The sequence below is a fragment of the Lithobates pipiens genome, unplaced genomic scaffold (genome assembly GCF_037356315.1).
Source record: "Lithobates pipiens isolate NorthernLeopardFrog02 unplaced genomic scaffold, aLitPip1_a1.2 Scaffold_35, whole genome shotgun sequence".
Lineage (NCBI taxonomy): Eukaryota > Metazoa > Chordata > Amphibia > Anura > Ranidae > Lithobates > Lithobates pipiens.
Window position 1 is genome coordinate 16,553,324 of NW_027507811.1, and position 25,555 is coordinate 16,578,878.

Here is a 25,555-nt window from a genome sequence, read left to right on the forward strand (position 1 = left end):
CAAACATCTGACAGGCTCTGGAGCGTATACTTTGGCTATTCCAACAGTACAACGAGTCAACTAGAAGATGTCTTGTTACTTGTCTAGTGGGGAAATTACACAACTCTATGTCTAAATTTCAAAACGTGTGGACACCATGGAGAACGCTTCCAAACTTTGACCAAACATCCGATAACCCCTGGAGCGTATACTTTGCATGACTACACCACCCCTGGCTATTCCAATGGTACAACGAGTCAACTGGAAGATGTCTTGGTACTTGATTAGTGGGGATATTACACAACTCTATGTCTAAATTTCCAAAACGTCTGGCCACCATGGAGAATGCTTCCAAACTTTGATCAAACATCTGACATGCTCTGGAGCATATACTTTGCAGGACTACACCACCCCGAGTCTCCCCTCCCTTACCCCTTCCCTCACTCCCTTCCCTCAGAGTGTGATGAGTCCGAAGCATTATGGGTGGAACTGCATTTAGATGGGTGTAGTTCAAAGTTAATCGTTGGAGTTTGTTATAGACCACCCAATGTGAATGAGGAGGTGGAGACTCAGCTCCTTGCACAGATGGAAAGGGCTGCAAGGGCTGGGACAGTGATAATAATGGGGGATTTTAACTACCCAGAAATTGACTGGAGTAATGGCACTGCTGGACAGTTAAAGGGCAAAAAATGATAAACCTATTACAGGACAATTTTATGGTCCAGTTTATTGAGGCCCCAACTAGGAATGAAGCTCTGTTGGACCTGGTAATCTCAAACCATGCGGAGCTTATTACTAATGTCCAGATAAAGGAACACCTGGGTAGCAGTGATCATAACATGATTTCCTTTGATGTTAGCGCTAAACAAGAAATACATACGGGTAAGATAAAAACACTTAACTTCAAGAGAGCTAATTTTCCAAGGATGAGGGCTACTCTCCAGGACTTAGACTGGGAGAGAATATTTGCTTCAATGGGCACAGAACAGAAATGGGAATTCTTCAAAAAGACTGTTGGGGACCTCACTGCAAAGTATATTCCCATGGGCAATAAGTTTAAAAGGCTAAAAACAAAACCTATGTGGCTCACGGCCAAAGTTAAAAAAGCTATAAACTGTAAGAGAAGAGCTTTTAAAAAATATAAAAATGAAGGATCACTAGTGTCATTTAAATGTTACAAAGAAATTAACAGAATATGTAAAAAGGAAATCATGGATGCAAAAATTCAAAACGAACGACAGATTGCAAAAGATAGTAGGACAAACCCCAAAAAATTCTTCAAATATATTAATAGTAAAAAGGTCAAGTCTGAGCATGTAGGCCCTTTACAAAACAATCTAGAGTTGGTGACTGGGGACAAAGAGAAGGCTAATTTATTAAACACTTTCTTCAGCTCTGTGTACACAAAAGAGCATGGGGGAGCGCATGTCCATAATGGGGGTGATAGTGACACAGCCCCAAATGATCCACAATGGCTCAAAAGTGATATGGTCCAGAAATATTTGGACAGAATAAAGGTGGATAAAGCACCTGGCCCTGATGGCATCCACCCACGGATCCTAAAAGAATTGAGCTCTGTAATTTCAGAGCCATTGTATCTAATTTTTAGGGACTCATTAATGATGGGAATAGTCCCACTGGATTGGCGCAGGGCGAACGTGGTGCCTATATTTAAAAAGGGATCAAAGTCTTTACCAAGTAACTATAGACCTGTTAGCTTAACTTCTATAGCTGGGAAGATACTGGAACGTTTAATAAAAGACCACATCGACGAGTTCTTGCTGAACAAAAACACTTTAAGCAACAGACAACATGGATTCATGAAAGACAGAACTTGTCAGACAAATCTGATTTCTTTTTATGAGGAGGTAAGTAAAACCTTGGACAGAGGGGTGGCTGTGGACGTGGTATACTTGGATTTTGCAAAAGCATTCGATACAGTTCCCCACACACGGCTCATGTGTAAGGTAAAGTCTACTGGTTTGGAAATATCAGTTTGTAAATGGATAGAAAATTGGCTAGAAGACAGAATTCAGAGAGTAGTGGTTAATGACTCTTACTCTGAATGGTCTAAGGTTATCAGTGGTGTACCCCAAGGTTCAGTGTTGGGACCCTTACTTTTTAACATCTTTATAAATGATATTGGGTCTGGGATCAAAAGTAATATTTCTGTCTTTGCAGATGACACCAAGATATGCAGTGGAATAACGTCTTTACAGGATGTCTCCAATTTACAAGCCGACCTCAATACACTGTCTAATTGGGCGACTATGTGGCAGATGAGGTTTAATGTTGATAAATGTAAACCTAAGAATATGCATGCATCATACATGCTAGGGGGAGTACAACTGGGGGAATCCATAGTGGAGAAGGATCTGGGGGTTTTGGTAGACCATAAGCTCAATAACAACATGCAATGCCAAGCTGCTGTTTGCAAAGCGAGCAAAGTCCTTTCTTGTATTAAGAGAGGTATGGACTCCAGAGAAAGAGATATAATTTTGCCCCTGTTCAAATCATTAGTAAGACCTCACCTGGAATATGCCGTTCAGTTTTGGGCACCAGTTCTCAAAAAGGATATCGGGGGACTGGAGAAAGTGCAGAGAAGGGCAACCAAACTGATAAGAGGCATGGAGGAGCTCAGCTATGAGGAGAGATTAGAGGAACTAAATTTATTCTCTCTTGAGAAGAGGAGATTAAGGGGGGATATGATCAACATGTTCAAATACATTAGGGGTCCATATAGTGAACTTGGTGTTGAGTTGTTCTCTGTACGGTCAACCCAGAGGACACGGGGGCACTCTTTACGTCTAGAGGAAAAGAGATTTCATCTTCAAGTACGGAAAGGTTTCTTCACAGTTAGAGCTGTGAAAATGTGGAATAGACTCCCGCCAGAGGTGGTTCTGGCCAGTTCAGTAGATTGCTTTAAGAAAGGCTTGGATACTTTCCTGATGGTACATAATATAACTAGGTACTAACATAGGTAAAGTTGATCCAGGGAAAATCCGATCGCCTATTGGGGGATCAGGAAGGAATTTTTTTCCCCTGCTGTAGCAAATTGGAGCATGCTCTGCTGGGTTTTTTTTTCGCCTTCCTCTGGATCAATTGTGGGCATAAAATTGGGTATCTGGATTGTACGATTATTTTTTATTTTATTTATTTGTTTTTAAGGTTGAACTGGATGGACTTGTGTCTTTTTTCAACCTGACTAACTATGTAACTATGTAACTCCCCCCACCTTCTTTCCTTTATCCACTTCTTCTCCCTCTATTCCAACTCTGTTCTTTCTCTTATTCTCCTACTTGTCTTTCACCCTTTCTTCTCATTGATCTTCCTTCCGCTCTTTCCTTTTTTTCATAACTCATCTTCTTCTACTTCGATGTTGGCACCTACTGTGTCTAATAGGCCAACAAACCCTTTAACCACTTACCGACCAGCTCACGGCGATTTACGTCCTATTTTTGAAGAGGGATATCGCCGCTTACCGGAGCCGTCAGTAGCGGCGGAGGCGATCGGGTCCTTTTGCTAGCTGGGTATGGAGACGAGTGAGGCTAAGATGGCCCCCACTCGTCTCTATACCATAGGAGGGCGGAAGCGATGTCAAAAAGTCACTTCCGCCCATACCTCTTAAAGGTATATTTTTTTTAAATGTCATTTTTTCTTTTTTTCTTTTTTTTTTGTTGCATTTTAGTCCAAATATGAGATCTGAGGACTTTTTGACCCCCCAGATTTCATATTTAAGAGGACCTGTCATGCTTTTTTTTCTATTACAAGGGATGTTTACATTCCTTGTAATAGGAATAAAAGTGATCCATTTTTTTTTTTTTTAAAAACAGTATAAAAATAAATAAAATCAATTAAAATAAATAAGAAAAAAAAAAGGTTTTTAAAAACACCCCGTCACGATGAGCTTGTGCACAGAAGCGAGCGCATATGTGAGTAGCGTCCACATATGAAAACGGTGGTCAAACCACACATGTGAGGTATCGCCGCGATCGGTAGAACGAGAGCAATAATTCTAGCCCTAGACCTCCTCTGTAACGTAAAAAATGCAACCTGTAGAATTTTTTAAATGTTGCTTATGGAGATTTTTAAGGCTAAAAGTTTGACACCATTCCACGAGCGGGCGCAATTTTGAAGCGTGACATGTTGGGTATCAATTTACTCGGCGTACCATTATCTTTCACAATATAAAAAAAATTGGGCTAATTTTACTGTTGTCTTATTTTTTTATTCAAAAAAGTGAATTTTTTTCCCATGATTGTAAGACCGCTGCGCAAATACGGTGTGCAAAAAAGTATTTCAATGACCGCCATTTTATTCTCTAGGGTGTTAGAAAAAAACAATATAAAATGTTTGGGGATTCTAAGTAATTTTCTAGCAAAAAAAACTGTTTTAAACATGTAAACACCAAATCTGAAAAAGAGGCCTGGTCCTTAAGTGGTTAAGCTGCACAGCTTGTACAACAACCTGTCCTTAGCCTGGACAATGCAGAAGCATCCCCAAAGACACAGTCATCACTACCATGCTCTGTCCTCTTGTCAGCAAGGCGTTAAATACAATCCACTCCTTATGAATGGGCTGCCAATGCACCACGACGCATGAAAACACGTGCATAATCCCTTAAAAAAATAAAAATGAAAATAAACCCAGCCCGCAACGAACACTATATGATGTGCTATGGTAAGCTGTACTCTACTGTACAATGCACTTGAGTGCCTTTCACGGCAAGCGGGCGCGCCGCGGCAAGGCACGCTAAAGTATGCATGTTGCCACAACGCACCCGCCCGCTGTGAAAGGCACCCAAATGCACAAGCGTGAAAGGTTCCTTAAGGTTTTATTTTCCAGCTAAGGCATACCTGGATTACAGAATACATTTTCATAACTGCCTAGAATTCATAAATATGCAAAAAAAAATGCTAAACATAAATATTGTATTAAAAGTCACAATATAAACATCTTCAACATGTAGTCCTTTTTCCATGTAATACCATAAAAGTGAAATAATGCATTTTCACATTCTTGTTTGACAAATTCTGATTTGTACATATTAATAAACACTTTTTTATTGACAATGTATTGCCGCTTTTCACCAATTTATGGAAATCGGGTAGGTCCAGGACGTCAAAACATTAATGTAATCTATAACACTCATCCCATTCATTTTTCAAGTGTTCCCGGTTTATTTGGGGGCAGTAGGGTCCAGATCATGAGTCAAACTTGTCCTAAAGCCTTTGAACAGAGTATTCAAACCCTGGTTGGTCAACCAACCATTCGCATCCTTCTTAGGAAATCGTTCCCAGACAGTGAAACTAGGAGCATTCGCCTCTGAAAGTCGGACAGTCTCTTGCGGAGTGCCTCAAGGATCACCCTTGTCACCAGTGCCTTTCAACATATACATCCGTCCACTCCTCAAAATCATCAGAATATCAGACCTCTGCTTCCACTCATACGATGACGACACGCAACTCAACTTTCGTATCAACGGACAAAAAGACCATCATCAGTAACTAGAAAATTGCCTCACTTGGATAGACGACTGGATGACCACTAACTCCCTCAAACTCAACAAATCGAAAACAGAGCTTCTTATCCTACACGCAAACCAAAATTCCCGAACCAAGATCCCTTGGACACCACCCACCATCTTCGGACAGACCATCTCCCCAAAGACCAAGGCCAAGAGTCTCAGGGTCACTTTTGACTCAGAAATGTCAATGGTCGTGCAAATAGGAGCTGTAGTCAGTGGTTCTCACCATCTGCTACGCAGACTCATCCTCTTCATTCCAAAGGAGGACAAAGCGGTGGTAGTTGGAACAGTCATTAATTCACGACTTGACAAAGCAAACTCCTTTTACATAGGATTACCCCAATATCAACTTGCGCACTCCCAACTTATCCAAAACACGGCGGCAAGGCTGATAACAGGAAAAAAAACCTGGAAACCCATCTCCCCTTCCCTGAGGAGCATTGGCCAACCGTAAAGAATCGGATCACATTCAAGACCCTCTTCCTCACCCACAAATGCACCCATGGAGATGCTCCTCAATACCTACTCAAGAAAATAAAACACTACACTCCCAACCGCAGACTACGTTCTTCTAACTAAAACCTCCTCCTCATTCCCAAATCCCGATACAAATCAAAGGGGGAACGGAGATTCGCTGTCCAAAGACCATGGCTCAGGAACGCTCTCTACCGACTTACATCCGCATGGAAGAAAAGCATCAGGCCTTCAGGAAAAAACTCAAGACCTACCTCTTCTAAGCCCACGTACACACGGTCAGAGATTTTGGCAACCAAATCCGTCGGATTTTGCCCGTCGGATTTTGTCCGTCAGATCTTGTCCGAAACTGTTGCATACACACGGTCGGGCCAAGTTGGCGAAAAATCCGATCTTTCAGAACGTGATGACGTAATTTCGTTACGATGGGACTACGTTCAGGCTAGTAGCCAATAGCTTTGATGTAGGAATTTGACCTGAGCATGCGTGGCACTTGGTCCGATCAAAATTCTCTACACATGATCGGAATATGTCCGACCGGCCCCCGTTGGTCGGGAAATATTTCCAACATGTTGGAAAATTGGGTCCGACAGAGATTCGGACGGAATCAATCTGATGCATACCACACACAGTCGGATTATCTGATGACACGGTCCGATAAGACGCATTCCGACGGATTCTCAGACCGTGTGTACGCGGCATAAGAAGCGTGACAACAAAGCACGAATACAGCGCCTTGAGGCAATTCAGTTCGCATTGTAGAGCTATACAAATTATTCATTCATTCATTCACCCAATGTTTATACTGTTCACCTGCATAGTATACACAGGTTGCAGGACATAACAGAGCAGCAGTGCTCCTCCAAGCCATCTGAGTGTAAACCTATCCGCCAGCACTGAACAGCAAATGAATTATTGCACTCAGAGTACCAAGAAGGGACCAGCACACCACCAACAGGAGAGCTGCCATCCGAGGGAAAGTGGAGAAAAGAAAAAGAGGCCGACAAATGCAGAGTTATCCACAGGAGTGCTTGCCCCGTGCTGGCACTGAGGTGTCCAGTTAAAAATACAGAACTATGGTGCCGCTGTGCCCCCCCCCCCCCCCCGACACCAAGGGCAGGCAAGTTATGCCCCGTAGACACGATTGGAAATTTGGCCAGCAAAAGACCGATGTGAGCTTTTGGTCAGAAAATGCGACCGGGTGTGTATGCTCCATCCGACTTTTGCCGGCCGAATTCCCGCCAGCAAAAGATTGAGAGCAGGTTCTCTATTTTTCGGTCGAAAAAAGTTTTGATCGGAAATTTCTGTACCAATTCCGACGCGCAAAATTCCTACGCAACAATTAGACAAATGCTCGGAAAGCATTGAACTTAATTATCTCGGCTCGCCGTTGTGTTGTACGTCACCGCGTTCTTGACAGTCGAAAGTTCAGCGAACTTTTGTGTGACCCGTGTGTATGCAAGCCAAGCTTGAGCGGAATTCCGTCGGAAAAACCATCCAAGATTTTTCAGACGGAAAATCCGCTCGTGTGTACGTAGCATTACGGTGTGGTGGCCTATAGAAACAGTCAGCTTCCCCAGAGAAAGGTCCTGAGTCCACCCAATGAGCAAGCATTCCAGCTCCCAGTTGTTCTCCCTTTCGCCCATCCAGCAGTTTCCCGGCCAAACCCAGCACTCGTCAGCCGCCTGCCCGACGAGCCCCCCCCCCCATGAGAACACGCCGACCTCCTGCCAACACCCCGTGAGTGCATTCATCCACCATTCGAATGCCAGCAAACAGGTCCACACTCAGATGGAAGCGCGCTCCCTCGCTTGTTTTTTGTATGTGCTTCAGGTTGACTCAGGACCCCTCTCCAGGAGGGCGGCCACTACAACCGACCACCTCCATAGGCCAGAAGTCACCAACCAGTGGTCCGTTGATCATGAAATTTTTCAACATTGTGGTTGATGTATACTGCCCAGAGTAGTTTCCCCGTGTCATTCTCAATGTGTGCTGACAGTCAATGCTGTCAGCACGCATTGATACCGGGTGGCTCCTCTGTGGTTTTGGTTCCTGTGAACTCAGAGGGAGGCGCCAGAAGTACTACAGAGAACGGGAGGTGAAAAAGGAGGGGAACTTCCAATAGCAGTGCTGTTCGCAGACTGTGGGAGGGAGCATGAAGCTCGAGCACATGGCTGTTTAAGGCAGAGGGGGGGGGGGATCCAATGAGGAGTCTGTGTAAAGCAACAGTGTGATGCTTAGTGCAGAGGGGGTGGGAGGCATAGAGCCAGAGCATTGTGTATAAGGCAACAGTGTGATCCAGGGGCAGACAGCATTGTGTGTATAAGGTATATAAAGTTTGTGTTAGTGGTCCGTGGGATTCAAAATTGTGGTCTGTAAGGTCCGAAAAGGTTGGCGACCACTGTTCTAGGCCTCCGTATTCCAATTGTTACCACAGCAATGCCAAAGTCCCGTGACCCTACTTGTACACCCCAACGCCAGAACGAGGAAGCACTCCTGCGGATGATGATAATCACTATTTCCATGAAACATCGTTTACATTACAATCTGAAGGCAACATCATGACAACCCAGGCTGTCTTGTAGGTGGTAACCTTGAACCTCAATACTGAAATATATCCAAGACCAGTGGCGGTGCATACATAGAGGGCACAGGAGCGCCGCTCCCTCTCTCCTGCACCCCTCTATCACCAATAGATAGATTCATGCATTGCATCTATTGTTGTTGCCGCTTCCACCCCCTATTCAGGTGTCCGGACCCTTGTCGGGGGGTGTTTTTAGAAGCGCCTGATTAGAGCTTTGGACTCTAATAGGCATCCTGATTAGAGCCTTAGGCTCTAATAGGCTTCCAGATTGGTAAACAGCGGGCGCAATGCTGTGCGTTCGCTGTTTACACAGTGTTGTGTTAGAGAAGCGAATACATCGCTTCCCTAACACTGACCCGCCTCTCAGCCAATCAGGTTGCCGGGTGTGTGTTACCTGTCACCTGATTGGCTGAAATCACAGGCCCTGTGATTGGACGCCTACCAGGCGTCCAATCATTGCAGAAGACGAGAGGAGGAGCAGGCGGGAGAAGACATCGGGTCGGGATGAAATGGAGGACACCGCTCGCCGCCTGCCACCGTCACCCGCTGCCCACCCGAGACAAGGTAAGTGCCAGGCAGGCGGGGGGCACAGTGGCAGCACTTGGGGCACAGTGGCAAAATTTGGGGTACAGTGGCAGATTTTAATGGGCACAGTGGCAGCATTTAATGGGCACAGTGGCAACATTTGGGGCACAGTGGCAGCGTTCGATGGGAACAGTGGCAGCATTTGGGGCACAGTGGCAGCGTTCGATGGGAACAGTGACAGCATTTGTGGCAAAGTGGCTACGTTTGATGGCACTTTGAGGCTGCAATTAATGGGGGGGGTTTCTGAATTTTTCAGTTTGTTTGCGCCCCCCCAAAAAATTTTGAGCACCAGCCGCCACTGTCCAAGACAAAACTTAAATTGTCCCATAGTTATTATGAAGGTGCATTTTGTAGAAAAGAAAAGAAAAGGCTTTCAAATGAATGCAAATTTACACAATTGCACAGCAAATATAGTTACATCAATGTTTTATGAAGCTTCTCCCTTTGTTCTAAGTAAAACGTGTTTCTACCAAGACAAAGCATTTTCTTTCCAGCGCTGCTCTCCCTTGGCCAACATCCACCGATGGAATACATGAATATGTGAGTCGTGTTCAAATGAAAAGGCCAGCGAACGTTTTTGTGCATCACACCACACAGACTGCAAGTGGTGGCCACCATGAAGAGACTGAAACCAATGTCTTTGGTTTCTAATGCCACGTACACACGACAGGACTTAAGTCTGGCAGACTTTCGACCGGAGTTCTGACGGAGTTCTGACAGAGTTCTGACGGACTTTCCGAATGAACGGACTTGGCCACACACAATCACACCAAAGTCCGACGGATTCGAACGTGATGCCGTATGACTGGACTAGAATAAGGAAGTTCATAGCCAGTAGCCAATAGCTGCCCTAGCGTCGGTTTTAGTCCGTCAGACTAGCACACACACGAGCGGATTTCTGGGTCCGGCAGAGTTCTGGCGGAAAAATTTTAAGCGTGTTCCATTTCTAAAGTCTGTCAGACTTTTGTGAATCAAAAGTCCGTTGCAGCCCACACATGATCGAATAGTCTGCCGGAATCATTCCGTCAGACTTTTGATGTTAAAAAGTCCGGTCGCGTGTACGGGGCATAAGTAAGAACGTTTACTGGATAGTCATCCCAGGAAAGTGCATCCTAAATACTTACAGCTATTATATGCTCAAACTCTGCCTTTTCTCCTACCAGGGAACAGAGATAGACAGAAGAAGACTACAGTAGACCTAGAGCATGTGTAGCTGTGATGCGGAATAGATACAAGCTTGATGGAAACGTCTTCAAAAAAGGTCAAAAGTTCCCTAACTTGGGATTAAAGGAGAAATAAAAACACACTAAATTCGTAGTAAATATATAAAGAGTTGGATATATTCTGATAGGTGGTAGTAGTTTTAGGGGTAGTTTATGTAGCGACGACACTTTCGACAAAATGTCTGTCATGTACAAATTTAGTAAAGGGGTTCTGAGGGTTAATTGTGTAGGTTTAACTTTGACATCAGTTTGGCTGGGCTGTGTTAGCCCTTGTACACACGGTCGGAGATTCCGACGGAATGTGTCCGATCGGACCGTTTTGTCGGATATTCCGACTGTGTGTGGTCTCTATCAGACTGTTTCCGTCGGAGTATCCGACAGACCAAGTTTTCCAACTTGTTGGTAAAATTTTCCGACAAAATGCTCCGATCGGACATACTCCGACCATGTGTAGAGAATTCCGATCGGACAAAGTGCCACGCATGCTCAGATCAAATTCCTACACCAAAGCTATTGGCTACTAGCGTGAACGTAGTCCCATTGTAACAAAATAACGTCATCACGTCGGATTTTCTGACAACTTTGTCCGACCGTGTGTATGCAACAGTTTCGGACAAAATCTGACGGATTTGGTTGTCGGAATGTCCGACCGTGTGTACAAGGGCTTAGAATTCTGCCTGGTCGTGTGCACAGTTAGGTTAGAACCAGGCCTGGTTGGACGGTTTGGGTATCAGCTTCCCCGGTGCCAATCAGTGGGTGTGCCGGGCCCCGCTGAGGAGTCTGGGGAAGGGTACTTAAGATGTTGAAGTCACGTGTTCTAGGTTCGTTCGTGAGGCCTTGGCGGCCTGTTCCTGATTCTGGACCGGGGCAGCCCCACGAGGGGTCCCGGTCACGGGAGCGTCCATCGCTCCGCAAATGCTTCAGTTGATTAACCCCAATAGACCCGCCTGGTCTGGGGTAGGGATCCGTCTGTTCTCGAGTCTTGGAAACCGGCTGGTCCAAGGGCGCAGTAACTGAGGGAGGATTCCAGGCGTCCCGGTGTGCTCTCGGCTTGGAGCGGCACCGCAGCTCGTGGAAGTGACCAGAGGAGGACTCTTCGGAGGAGGGCCGACAAGCTGGCATCCTGAGATGTGCCTAGTTGCTGAGTTGTGAAGGACATTGACGAATTCACGCATTTTACAGTACTGACAAGGAGACAGAGAACGTTCCAGGTACTGAGGAAAAAGGTTCCTGTTCACTTCCAGTTACAACTTGTTCAAGGTCAGAGATTTCACAAGTTCTGGATCAAAGTGCTGATTGCTATAATCTCTGGCTAGAGATTTGTTCAGCTTTGAAGTGCCCAGCTGCTAGTGGTTACTCTCTGGGTGGTATTAGAGACTTTGTTATATCTGCAGTTCAAGGTGCCTGAGTTCTTTCACCCTTGCCCTCTGTTCCCATACGAGACTGTTATTGGATGTTACCCCTGCAAATAAAAACCTTTCAAAAGGACTTTATTGGTGTCAGCGTCCAAGGTTGTTGGGTACGAACTCTGGGAACCCCTAGACATGGAAGAACAAGCTAAGCGGAGGTAACCGGTAAGCCCAAAAGTTAAGGCTGCCCTGCCAAGGGTTATGGCCGCTACATTTAAAAATACACATAATATTTACAGTGTAAATACAATATATATGTGTGTGTGTTCACCTAGATCAGTGATGGAGAACGTTGGCACCCCAGATGTTTTGGAACTAGATATCCCATGATGCTCCACTACACTGCAGAGTGCATGAGTATCATGGGAAATGTAGTTCCAAAACACCTGGGGTGCCAAGGTTCGCCATCCCTAGGCTGACTTTCACCATCTCAGAGTAAGTGAATTCTTCTGTTATTTTTTTGTGCAAAAAATATATATTAACACAAAGATGTATACCTAGGCAAAATGTTTTTTCATATTCTGCAGCCATCTGCAAATTGCCCTGCATCTATGTGGCCACAATTGTTTCCATTTTGAGGGCAATTTGGTGGTGGAAAGTAACACAGCAACTTAACCCCTTCAGATCCGCACTGTAGCCGAATGACGACTACAGCATGGATCTGCTTTGCCGAGAGGCCATCAATAGACGTCCTCCCCTTTGCACGCTCCCCGCGTGCCCAATGCAGGGCGGCGCGCTCAGCGCGCACTGTGATCACCGAATCAGTGAGACTCGGGTGATCACAGATCGGAGTAAGGGGTCAATCCCGGCCCCTTATCATGTGATAAGCTGTCAGCCAATGACAGCTGATCACGTGATGTAAACAGAAAATGTGCAATCTTTTTTTTTTTCCTTCTAATGCCGCGTACACACGGGCGGACTGTATGGCGTACTTAGTCCGTCGAAACACATTTCAGCGGACAGTCCGCTCGTGTGTGGGCTTCAGCGGACTTTTTCAGCGTGCAGTCTGGCGTACTAAGTATTTCGGATTTTTCGAAATTCTGTCCATCGTACTTTGGTTTCAGCGGACAATCCGCTCGTCAGTAAGCTAGTTCGACGGACTAAGAATGGCGCATGCCCAGAAAGGATTTACACGGCGGAAGGGTGCTTTGCTGTGTATTCGACTTCCTATTTCTAGTCCCGTCGTACGTGCTGTACACGTCATCACGCAAGCTTTCGACGGACTGTTTGTGCATCCGTGTGTGGTCAAGTCCGTTCAGTCGAAAGTATGACGGACTGTCCGTCGGATTGTATGACAGACTAAGTACGCCATACAGTCCGCTCGTGTGTACGCGGCATTACGCTGACAGTGTATGGGGAAAAAAAAGCCGATCACCAGGTTCTGTTATGGCGACATCGGTCCCGAAGAGGAAAAGCCTCATACCGCCTGCCAGCCAGTGCCACGAATCAGTGCCCATGAATCAGTGCCACTAATCAGTGCCACGAATCAATGCCCACAGTACATAAGTGCCAGCAATCAGTGCCACCTATCAGTGCCCCACGAGTGCCACATATCAATGTCCACCAGTGGTGCTAATCAGTGCCACCTAGTAGTGCTGCCTATCAGTGTCACCTGCAACAGACGAAAAACAAGCTCTGGACTGCCGCACTCTTCAGAAGACCACTTTCTTTTATTGGAAAATCACATCTCAGCTCAACAAACACAGCGAACAAGGAAAAATTGCTGACGTTTCGCACTAGCTGTAGTGCTTAATCATAGCCATGTGCTATGATTAAGCACTACAGCTAGTGCGAAACGTCAGCAATTTTTCCTTGTTCTGCGTTTTCGTTGAGCTGTGATGTGATTTTCCTATAAAAGAAAGTGGTTTTCTGAAGAGTGCTGCAGTCCAGAGCTTGTTTTTTGTCTGTTGCTAGTGGTAATAGCCAGAACCAGGCATGTACTGGCCATTGGGACTACCGGGAGTTTCCCGGTGGGCCGATGGCTCAGTGGGCCACTCTGATGTAAGGGGGCTGGTGATGGGCCACTCTGATGTAAGGGGGCTGGTGATGGGCCACTCTAATGTAAGGGGGCTGGTGATGGGCCACTCTGATGTAAGGGGGTGCTGATGGGACACTCAAAATGTAAGTGGGCCGGTCTGGATGAAGTCCAGGGCCAAATTTCTGTCCCAGTCCAGCCCTGGCCAGCACCTGTGGCTTCCCAGCCGAAGAGACAGTTTACAGCATGCATGTGTGCTCCAGGAGCGGTGATATCCCTTCTCCTTCATATTACAATTTCTGGACTTTCCTATCAGTGTCACCTACCAGTGCCGTCAGTGCCCATCACTGCCACCCATGAGTGCCCATCACTGGCACCCATCAGAGCCACCTATTAGTGCCCTTCAGTGCCACCTATCAATGCCCTTCAGTGCCGCCTATTAGTGCCCATCAGTGCCACCTTATCAGTGCCCATCAATGCAGCCTATCAGTGCCCATCAGTGTAGCCTCATCAGCGTACATCAATGAAGGGCAAAAATTACCTGTTTGCAGAATTTATTAACAAAATATAAAAAGTTTTTTTTTATTTAGTTTTTTTATTTTAAAAAATGTTTAACAATAAATAAAAAACCCCCAGAGGTGATCAAATACCCCCCCAAAAAAAGCTCTATTTGTGGGAAAAAATTATAAAAAATTAATTTGGGTACAGTGTTGTATGACTGCGGAATTGTCATCCAAAGAGTGACAGCGCTAAAAGCTGAAAATTGGTCTGGGCAGGAGGGGGGTTTAGGTGCCCAGTAAGCAAGTGGTTAAAAAGTGCCGATGTGAAGCGTAATCAGTCCAGTATTATGGTGGGATCTGTGTCCGTCGGCATGCATGGCTTACAAACGGAACGTACAAATGTGCAACATTCTTGCTGCCACTTTATTAGGACTGTTAGGCATTAAGAGATCTTTATCTGAGTTTATCACAGTAAATAAAGGAGGAACAGGAAGGCCTTTTCCTTGATATGTCTATAAAAAGGGTCCCGACAAAGTAGAGAATCACTTTGAATGGCGAATTGACTTTCCAATAAGAATGCTTATTGTCCCAGACCACGGTGTATCTTTCATTGTGAGAGGCGGAAAAAAAACCAGGACTGCAATCCACAGTCCCCTTTTTTGGAGACCCAAGTCCGTAGGAGGAGAATCAGAAGAGTAGGCTTGGTTTATACGTTCCCATATCAAACGTTATGGGCCAACAAGCTTCCTTATATGCTTGTAGAACATCAATTTCCATCTTACACTGGATAAAACAAACACCTTCTTTAGCCAGAAACCTTTATCCTCCAGGGCAAACTATCCTTCCCAGCACGGTTCTGGTTGGATCTTGCATGCGGTGGTGGAGCTCAGGGGTGGGGCAAACTATCCTTCCCAACACGGTTCAGTTTGGATCTTGCATCCGGGGGTGGGGCTCAGGGGGCGGGGCACACAGGCTTTCTCTGTCCATGGTTCCTTGCCAGATTCTCAATATGATTTAGGTCTGGACTGTGACTGGGCCATTCTAACACATGAATATGCTTTGATGTAAACCATTCCATTGTAGCTCTGGCTGGATGTTTCGGGTCGTTGTCCTGCTGGAAGGTGATCCTCCGCCCCGGTCTCAAGTCTTTTGCAGACTCTAATAGGTTTTCTTCTAAGATTGCCCTGTATTTGTCTCCATCCATCTTCCCATCAACTCTGACCAGCTTCACTGTCCCTGCTGAAGAAAAGCATCCCCACCACATGATGCTGCCACCACCATGTCTCACGGTGGGGATGGTGTGTTTAGGGTGATGTGCAGTGTTAGTTTCCCCCCTCCCACATAGCGTTTTGCTTTTAGGCCAAAAAGTAAAATTTTGGTCTCATCTGACCAGATCACCTTCTTCCACATGTTTGCTGTGTCCTCCACATGGCTTCTCACAAACTGCAAACAGGACTTCTTATGACTTTTCTTTCACCAATGTCTTTCTTCTTGTCACTCTTCCATAAAGGGCAGATTTGTGGGGAGCACAACTAATAGTTGTCCTGTGGACAGATTCTCCCCCCTGAGCTGTGGATCTCTGCAGCTCCTCCAGAGTTACCATGGACCTCTTGGCTGCTTCTCTGATGAATGCTCTCCTTGCCCGGCCGGTCAGTTTAGGTGGACGGCCATGTCTTCGTAGGTTTGCAGTTGTGCCATACTCTTTCCGTTTTCGAATGATGGATTGATCAGAGCTCCGTCAGATGTTCAAAGCTTGGGATATTTTTTTTATAACCTAACCCTGCTTTATACTTCTCCACAACTTTATCCCTGACCTGTCTGGTGTGTCCCTTGGCCTTCATGATGTTGTTTGTTCACTAAGGTTCTCTAACAAACCTCTGAGGGCTTCACAGAACAGCTGTATTTATACTGAGATTAAATTACACACAGGTGGACTCTATTTACGAATTAGATGACTTCTGATGGCAATTGGTTCCATTAGATTTTAGTTAGGGATATCAGAGTAAAGGGGGCTGAATACAAATGCCCCTCCACACTTTTCACAGATTTATTTGCAAAAAAAATTGAAAACCATTTATCATTTTCCTTCCACTTCACAATTATGTGCCACTTTGTGTGGGTCTATCACATAAAATACATTTATGTTTTTGGTTGTAACATGACAAAATGTGGAAAATTCCAAGGGGTGTGAATACTTTTTGAAGGCACTGTAGGTTGACAGCCACTGCTCTACGGTCTCATGTTATGATGGGCACACGGCCTTTGATCTTATCTTCTATTATCCATGGTGGGCTGCTTTACAGAAGGTGGTATAGCAGCAGTTGGGGGACCAGCGTGATGACGCCATGCTACGGAAACCTGCAGCTTCTCCATGTTCCACAAGGTGGAGACCTCATGTATACAAGGTGGAACACAACGACTGGAAGTAGTGGAACAAAGACCTAAAACTAGTGATGGAGCAGACAGGAAGTGATGTAATGTACAGACAGGAAGTAGAGAGAAGACATTGCTGGAACTGGCAGCAGAGGAGGTAATAAGATATTATTTTATATTTACACCCAGTAATCTTCCCGTCATGTCCGTCCTCTTCCTCCATAGTCACTGTGATGTCTCCAACAGATGATAATACACACATATATACAACAAAATAATTATTTTTATTTTATAGTTTTCTATGGCTCCACCATATACCACACAGTGCTGTACGCATAGCTCCCAACTGTCCCTGATTGCGAGGGACTGTCCCTGATTTTTGTCCCTCTGTTCCTCATTTCTCTTCATTTGTCCCACATTTTGGTTTGATCCATATAGTTGTATATAAAATGCACTTTTTATCTACCAAAAAAGTGTTTCCCAGTGCTAAACCTTTCATCCAATTTCTAAATTGCTGCATTTGTCAATTTTAAAAGTCAATATAAAGGAATAGTAGTGGTAAAAAAAAGCACTTGTGGATTTAAATAACCTTTTTTTTTTGGGTTATGTCCCCTTTAAAGGGAATGCCGGGGGCGTGTCCTATGCCTACATACATTTGCTAGTAGGTGTCCCTCATTCCCATCTCAAAATGTTGGGAGTTATGCTGTACAGAGAACACTGAGCCAGTCACATCAGTCTCTGTACCAGAGGAGCTTACACTCTAATGTCCCCTCCCCCACAGTCACACACTATTATTATTATTATACATGTATATAGCTCTGACATATACCGCAGTGCTGTACAGAGATCACTGAGCCAGTCCCATCAGTTTTTTATCCTACAGAGAGGAGCGTTCTGAATGGATCACATGACCAACTCGAACAGGATGGATGAGGAGTGGAGTGAGATGACCAACAGGATATTAAAGCTCACCCTGGAGATCATCTACCTTCTGACCGGAGAGGTGAGGAGGATTCTGGGAGGTCACATGACATCACTCTTATCTCTATTAATAAAACACAGACCTGACTGGAGAGGTGAGGAAGATTCTGGAAGGTCACATGACATCACTCTTATCTCTATTAATAAAACACAGACCTGACCGGAGAGGTGAGGAGGATTCTGGGAGGTCACATGACATAGCTCTTATCTCTATTAATAAAACACGGACCTGACCGGAGAGGTGAGGAGGATTCTGGGAGGTCACATGACATCACTCTTATCTCTATTAATAAAACACGGACCTGACCGGAGAGGTGAGGAGGATTCTGGGAGGTCACATGACATCACTCTTATCTCTATTAATAAAACACAGACCTGACCGGAGAGGTGAGGAGGATTCTGGGAGGTCACATGACATCACTCTTATCTCTATTAATAAAACACGGACCTGACCGGAGAGGTGAGGAGGATTCTGGGAGGTCACATGACATCACTCTTATCTCTATTAATAAAACACAGACCTGACCGGAGAGGTGAGGAGGATTCTGGGAGGTCACATGACATCACTCTTATCTCTATTAATAAAACACAGACCGGACCGGAGGGGTGAGGAGGATCTGGGACTAAACAGCTCATACTGTCTCTTTTCAACAGGAATGTGAAGTAATAAAAAAGACATATAATACGGAGGTGACACCCAGCAGCTATTTCCATATACCATCGACATGCCATTCTATTGGACCTAAGGGACATAACAAGATGATTCTAGAAGTCACCAGCCAGATCATAATGCTACTGACAGGAGAGGTGAGCGGTGGGAATTCTGGGACATTATCCAGTAACAGACAAGGGATGTGTCTGGATGGTGACTGTATCATTGTGTGTGTCAGGTTCCTATAAGGTGTCAGGATGTCACTGTCTATTTCTCCATGGAGGAGTGGGAGTATTTAGAAGGACACAAGGATCTCTACAAGGACGTCATGATGGACAATCAGCCGCCCCTCACATCGCCGGGTAAGAGGAGACTTTATTGTAAAGGAGAGAGCAGTACGGAGGCTCCACCTAGATCCCCCATCATCTGATAAACACATAGAAACAATGTATTCAGTCAGTGTGTGTGTTTCCTACAGATGGATCCAGTAATGGGAACCCACCAGAGAGATGTCCCTGTCCTCTGTATTCCCGGGATTCCACACAGGAAGGTCACACCATCCCCCACCATCATCAGGTAGGTGTATTTAGAGACTGTAGCCTGTATTCTTTTGTCAGTTTGGTATCATTCACATTTAAATAAATTGTATTTTGCCATTCTATTATTTTCTGTGGTTCTGTTGGTTTAGGCTGAAAAACTATTAGACTTAAAAGTTGAAGTTAAAGACGAAAAAGAAAAGACTTGTGTGAGAATTGATCAGCAATGTACGGACACAGTTGGTATGATGGTCACAATTAAAAAGGAGGAATCTTCTTTAGATTTTAGCAAAGGTGAGTAATAAACACTAATGTGGAAACTGCCATATGAAAGGTCCATCTCCATTCCTCAATATAATGTCATGTTCCCAACAAATGAGGAGGAGATACTGTACACCATATGAAAGGTCCATCTCCGTTCCTCAATATAACGTCATGCTCCCAACAAATGAGGAGGAGATACTGTACACCATATGAAAGGTCCATCTCCATTCCTCAATATAACGTCATGTTCCCAACAAATGAGGAGGAGATACTGTACATCATATGAAAGGTCCATCTCCATTCCTCAATATAATGTCATGTTCCCAACAAATGAGGAGGAGATACTGTACGCCATATGAAAGGTCCATCTCCGTTCCTCAATAATATAATGTAATTTTCCACAAAAATGTGGAGGAGATACTGTATACCAGGTGTAGACAACCTTTCAGAGATAGAGATCTATCAGTACAACATGAAGGATCACAGATCATCAGGGTGCCGCCCCCTTTTTTAAGAGATTAACTAGCAAGGCCTCAATAAAAATGACAGCATTAAGAAAACGTAATACTTAATAAAATATGATAAAATAAATGTCACTGTAAGAATATCAATTTGGCCTACCTTAAAAGTTAGCTTCAATGAGAAATGTGGTATTCACTTTCATTCACAATTCTGAAGAGTAATTGGTCACCCTAAGTCTGATGCAGGAGTCCAATATGAAGGCAGAACAACTGGTTCTGCAGACTGAATTGTTCAGCTAACTTCAAGCCTGGCTGGGCTGAGTTCTGTCCTGGTTGGCTGGCTTGAGTTCTGACCTGGTTGGCTGGCTTGAGTTCTGACCTGGTTGGCTGGCTTGAGTTCTAACCTGGTTGGCTGTGTTGAGTTCTGGCCTAGTTGGCTGGGTTGAGTTCTGACCTGGTTGGCTGGCTTGAGTTCTAACCTGGTTGGCTGTGTTGAGTTCTGGCCTAGTTGGCTGGGTTGAGTTCTGACCTGGTTGGCTGGCTTGAGTTCTGACCTGGTTGGCTGGTTTGAGTTCTGACCTGGTTGGCTGGGTTGAGTTCTTGCCTGGTTGGCTGGGTTGAGTTCTGACCTGGTTGGCTGTGTTGAGTTCTGACCTGGTTGGCTGGCTTGAGTTCTAACCTTTTTGGCTGGGTGGAGTTCTGACCTGGTTGGCTGGGTTGAGTTCTGACCTGGTTGGCTGGGTTGAGTTCTGACCTGGTTGGCTGGGTTGAGTTCTGACCTGGTTGGCTGGGTTGAGTTCTGACCTGGTTGGCTGGCTTGAGTTCTGACCTGGTTGGCTGGCTTGAGTTCTGGCCTGGTTGGCTGGGTTGAGTTCTGACCTGGTTGGCTGGGTTGAATTCTGACCTGGTTGGCTAAGTTGAGTTCTGGCCTGGCTAACTGCCTTAAGTTCTTTCCTGGCTGAATGCGTTGGGTTCTAGCCTGGCTGGACTGGATTGATTTCTGAACTGACTGCTTTGTGTTCTGTTTTGGCCTGGGTGTCTAAGTTGAGTTCTGGCCTTCATGATTGCGTTGAGTTCTGGCTTGGCATACTGCTTTAAGGTCTGCCCTGGCTGTCTGGCCCTAGTTCTGGCTCAACTGGCTGGTTTGAGCTCTGGCCTGGTTTGCTGGGCTAGGTGTGTCCTGTAAAAGCAGTATACATTTTGGTTATTACAGTTTAGAGGACAGCAGTATGTATTGAAAAGTGAAGTACAGAAGTCAGGAGTAGGTAATGCACAGTACAGGAATCAGGAGTAGGTAACACAGAGGTCAGTAGTTTGTATTGTGGAGTTCAAAAGTCAGGAGTAAGTAACGCAGAGTGCATAGGTCAGGAGTTGGTAGTGCAAAGTTTAGTGGCCAGTAGTTGGTTAATGAAAAGTGAAGAAGTCAAGAGTAACACAGAGGTCAGTAATTTGTAATGCAGAGTTTAGAGGTCAGTAGTTTGTAACTCAGAGTTCAGAGGTCAGGAGTAAGTAATGCAGAGTTCAGGAGTAAGTAACAAGAGTGCACAGGCCAAGAGTAGGTAAAACAGAATGTAGTGGTCATTAGTTGGCTAATGCAGAGTGGAGAAGTCAAGAGTAAGTAACACAAAGGTCAGTAATTTGTAATGCAGAGTTTGGAGGTCAGTAGTTTGTAATGCAGAGTTTAAAGGTCAAGAGTAATTAACACAGAGTACAGAGTTCAGAAGCAACGCAGAGCGCATAGGACAAGAGTTGATAATGCAGAGTTTAGTTGTCAGGAGTTAGTTATGCAGAGTGGAGGACTCAAGAGTAATGCAGATGTCACGTACCAGGCTGGAGGCTGAGGTGACGAGAGGGCTCTCCTTGTGGCTGAGTGCAGAGTACCCCTGGAGTTGGAGACAGAGGGTGCTATGCCCAGAGATGCACGAGTTTCCTGCTGGGTGGGGCGACCAAACACCTCCCCCTCCTGAACCATACCAGCCCGCTTGCCCTCAACATGAGGAGGATGCTTTGAGGTGCCCCCCAAAGCACCTTGTTCCCATGTTGATGGGGACAAGAGCCTCTTACCGACAACCCTGGCCATTGGTTGTCAGGGTCTGCAAGTGAGGGGCTTACCCTGCTCCCCTCCTATGTGAATGGGTATCGGGTACATTGTACCCCTACCTGTTCACCAAACAAAGTGTCAAAAAGTAAAAACCACAATAGAGGGTTTTTGACAATTCCCACAAGGAATGTACCCGATACCAATTAACATGGGGGGGATCTGGGGGCCCCCTTGTTAAAGGGGGCTTCCAGATTCCAATAAGCTCCCCACCCACAGACCCCGACAACCAATGGCCAGAGTTGCTGGGAAGAGGTCCTTGTCCCCATCAAAATGGGGACAAAGTGCTTTGGGGGGGGTCCACAAAGCCCCCCCATCTTGAGGGAATGTGGCCTGGTATGATTCAAGAGGGGGGCGCTCACTCAACTCACATGCAGTTCTTCTTAAAAGGGTCTGGTATGGACGGGGGGGAGCCCACATAATTTTTTTCCTTGAGTTTTCATCTATATTACCGGGAGCCGGCAATACATTACAGCCGCGAGTAAGTTTAAATTATATTTTTTTCCTTTAAAAAGGTAATTTTGCTGCGGCACTGTTCTACACATCAGACAGATGTGCCACTGATGCACCACTTTACTGGCAGACTAAGGGGACCCCCCGGCACGATATTTAAAGGAATATTTAATTTTTATTTCTTTCACTTAAGCATTATTAAAATTAAAATCACTTCTCTGAAAAAACAATTGTTTTAAAAACTTTTTTTTGCATTGATACATGTCCCCTGGGGCAGGACCCGGGTCCCCAAACACTTTTTATGGCAATAACTTGCATATAAGCCTTTAAAATTAGCACTTTTTGATTTTTCATGTTCATAGACTTTAGTAGAGTTCGCATGAACTTTTTGCCTGTTTGCGTGTTCTGGTGTGAACCGAATCGGGGGGGGGGGGGGAGGGGGATGTTCGACTCATCCCTAGTGAGCATGTGACATCCCCTGGCTGGTGGGGATATTTCTTCTTCCCACTTCTCCTCCACCCCAAACTCGCCCATCCATGTCTTTATGGACCTTGCTTTGTGCACTGGTCCATATCATTTGGTGGAGGGGGTGATTATAGTGTGGGGTTGCTTTTCAGGGGTTGGGCTTGGCCCCTCGGTTCCAGTGAAACAAACTCTTAAGGCGTCAGCATACCAAGTTATTTTGGCCAATTTCATTCTCCCAACTTTGTGGGAATAGTTTGGGGATGGCCCCTACCTGTTCCAACTTGACTGCACACCAGTGCACAAAGCAAGGCCCATAAAGACATAGATGAGCGAGTTTGAGGTGGAGGAACTTCAACCCGATAGAACACTTTTGGGATAAATGAGAGCGCAGAATGCGATGATTCCTCGCTACAAAAAAGTAAAATGTCCTTTCAATATTTCCATCAGGTGGACCTAAGATCCAGGATACCTTGGAGGAACATCTTATGATATCTTCAGAGAAGAATACACAACATACCAGTTCTCCTAGATCAATGGACACCTCTGTTTTAAAAAAAATTCACAAAAAGTCACAAACTATCACCAAAAAATTCCATCCAAGCTTACACAGTGGCCGGTGTTTGCCTGATCTGCCAAATCCTCAGAGGTCCTCTTCTGGTCATTTAGGTTCTGAAGGTCAAAAATCTTTCTCGTTGAAATCATCTGTTGGTGAAGATCTAAGAACTCTCACACGAGAACATTCACTTTCATGTTCAGAATGCGGAAAGTGTTTTAATCAGAAAGGAGACTTCCTTACACACCAGAGAATCCACACGGGTGAGCGCCCCTTCTCGTGTTCAGAGTGTGGGAAGTGTTTCGCACAGAGTGGAAACCTTAAAGAGGAAGTAAACCCTTCCAAACAACTTGGACCTATAGGTAAGCCTAGATTAAGGCTTACCTGTAGGTCCAAGCAATATCTCCTAAACCTATATGGTTTAGGAGATATTTGCCCGAAAATGGGCACCGCTGTCTACGGCGCATGCGCCGTAGACAGCGGCGCGCAGGCGCACTAAATGCGGCAAATCCAAGAATGGATTTGCCTAATTTGTCGACTCCCGTGCGCATGCGCGGGAGTGACGTCATCGCGGCTTCGCCGTATGGCAGCGGCGGAGCTGCGAGACGCGACTCCCGTGCGCATGCGCGGGAGTGACGTCATCGCGGCTGCGCCGCTGTGATTCGTCGGAGCTGCGAGACGCCACCAGCAACATGGATGCGGCGGACTACAGGGGACAGCGGCGACTTCGCTGGCTCCTGTGTCAGGTAAGTGACACATAATGGGCTGCGATGCGATGCATAGTAGTCCATTATGCTTTACCTTTGCAGGGAAAAAAAGAGGAAGTAAACCCATCAGGGTTTACTTCCTCTTTAATGCTCACCAGAGAATTCACACGGGTGAGCGTTCTTTTTCCTGCTCAGAGTGTGGAAGGTGTTTCCTACGTAAAGGGCACCTTCTTATACACCAGAAAAGTCACACGGGTGAGCGTCCATTTCCATGTTCGGAGTGCGGGAAAAGTTTCACTCACAAGGGAGACCTTCTTAGGCCGCGGACACACGGGCGGACTGTTCGCCCAACTAAGTTCGTCAGACAATCCGACAAACAGTCCGTTCAAAATTTGCATGAACGGACTTGACCACACACGATGAGCAGACAGTCCGCTGAAAGCGTGCGCGATGACGTCTACAGCACGTACGACGGGACTAGAAAAACGACGTCCTATACACTGCAATGCAAACTTCGGCCGTGTAAATCCGTTCTGAGCATGCGCCATACTTAGTCCGTCCAACTTGCCTACACACGAGCGGACTGTCCGCTGAAACCAAGTTTGGACGGACAAAACCAAGTTTGAACGGACTGTCTTACGGAAATTCCGTAAGACTTTGTTCGTCAAACTGTCCGCTGAAACAGTCCGCTGAAGCCCACACACGAGCGGATTGTCCGCTGAAACACTGTTCAGCGGACTAAGTTGGGCGAACAGTCCGCCCGTGTGTACGCGGCCTTACTCACCAAAGAAGTCACACTGGCCAACGTCCTTTCTCATGTTCAGAGTGCGGAAAATGTTTTTCTCGTAAAAGGGTACTTATTGCTCACCAGAAGGGCCACAGGGGAAATTATACTTTTTCCTGTCCAGAGTGCGGGAAATGTTTTACTCAGAAAGCACACCTTCTTACACACCAGAGGAGCCACACAGGCGAGCTTCCGTTTTCCTGTATGGAGTGCGAGAAAAGTTTCGCTCAGAAGGGACTCCTTCTTATACATCAGAGAAATCACACGGGTGAGCGTCCTTTTTCATGTACAGAGTGTGGGAAATGTTTCATGAGAAAAGGACACCTTCTTACACACCAGAAAAGTCACACGGGGACACGCCCTTTTTCATGTACGGAGTGCGGGAAGTGTTTCGTACGGAAAGGACATCTTCTTACACATCAAAAATGCCACACTGGGGAGCGACCTTTTTCATGTTCAGAGTGCGGGAAATGTTTCGCACAAAAGGCAAACCTTCTTACGCACCAGAGAATCCACACAGGAGAACGGCCCTTTTCATGCACAGTGTGTGGGAAATGTTTTGTTCAGAAAGGATACCTTCTTATACACCAGAAAAGACACACTGCTAATAATTCACAGCCTAGTCCATCCCCAGAACAATTTTAAGATAAGAAGAGTTAAATGTTTGTGGTTTTATTTATTCTTTTGCACTTTTGCATTATAGGATGTAAATATAATGAATCAATTTTTGCAAATCTCTTGTGTGGCCACATCTACTGAATGGTGTGCACAGTTCCAGGCTCCTATGTATTATTATTATTTATATCAGACAATAAAAACTTGACACAAACCTGGTGGGGTGAAGAGTTGTTTATTTTACTTTGTAGACACTTTACCCGATATCGGATTTGTTATTTAAACTAGGAGATGTTTTATTTGGATGAAGGATCAACTGTGAAATAGCAACTTCTTTATCGTACTGGAAAATGACTT

At 45.5% G+C, this 25,555-nt stretch overlaps 2 protein-coding genes across 2 annotated transcripts in view; both read left to right on the forward strand.

Moving 5' to 3' along the window:
* The window catches only part of LOC143955394 (uncharacterized), a 36,286-nt gene extending 10,874 nt beyond the window's left edge, over positions 1 to 25,412 (forward strand). Inside the window, 4 exon segments of the mRNA XM_077465450.1 lie at positions 18,265 to 18,417; positions 18,951 to 19,092; positions 23,206 to 23,423; positions 24,545 to 25,412. Coding sequence (XP_077321576.1) covers positions 18,265 to 18,417; positions 18,951 to 19,092; positions 23,206 to 23,423; positions 24,545 to 25,228 — 1,197 coding nt within the window. The 3' untranslated portion in view covers positions 25,229 to 25,412.
* LOC143955519 (uncharacterized) overlaps positions 1 to 25,555 on the forward strand; it is a 346,177-nt gene that overhangs the window by 254,869 nt on the left and 65,753 nt on the right. The window lies entirely within an intron of this gene.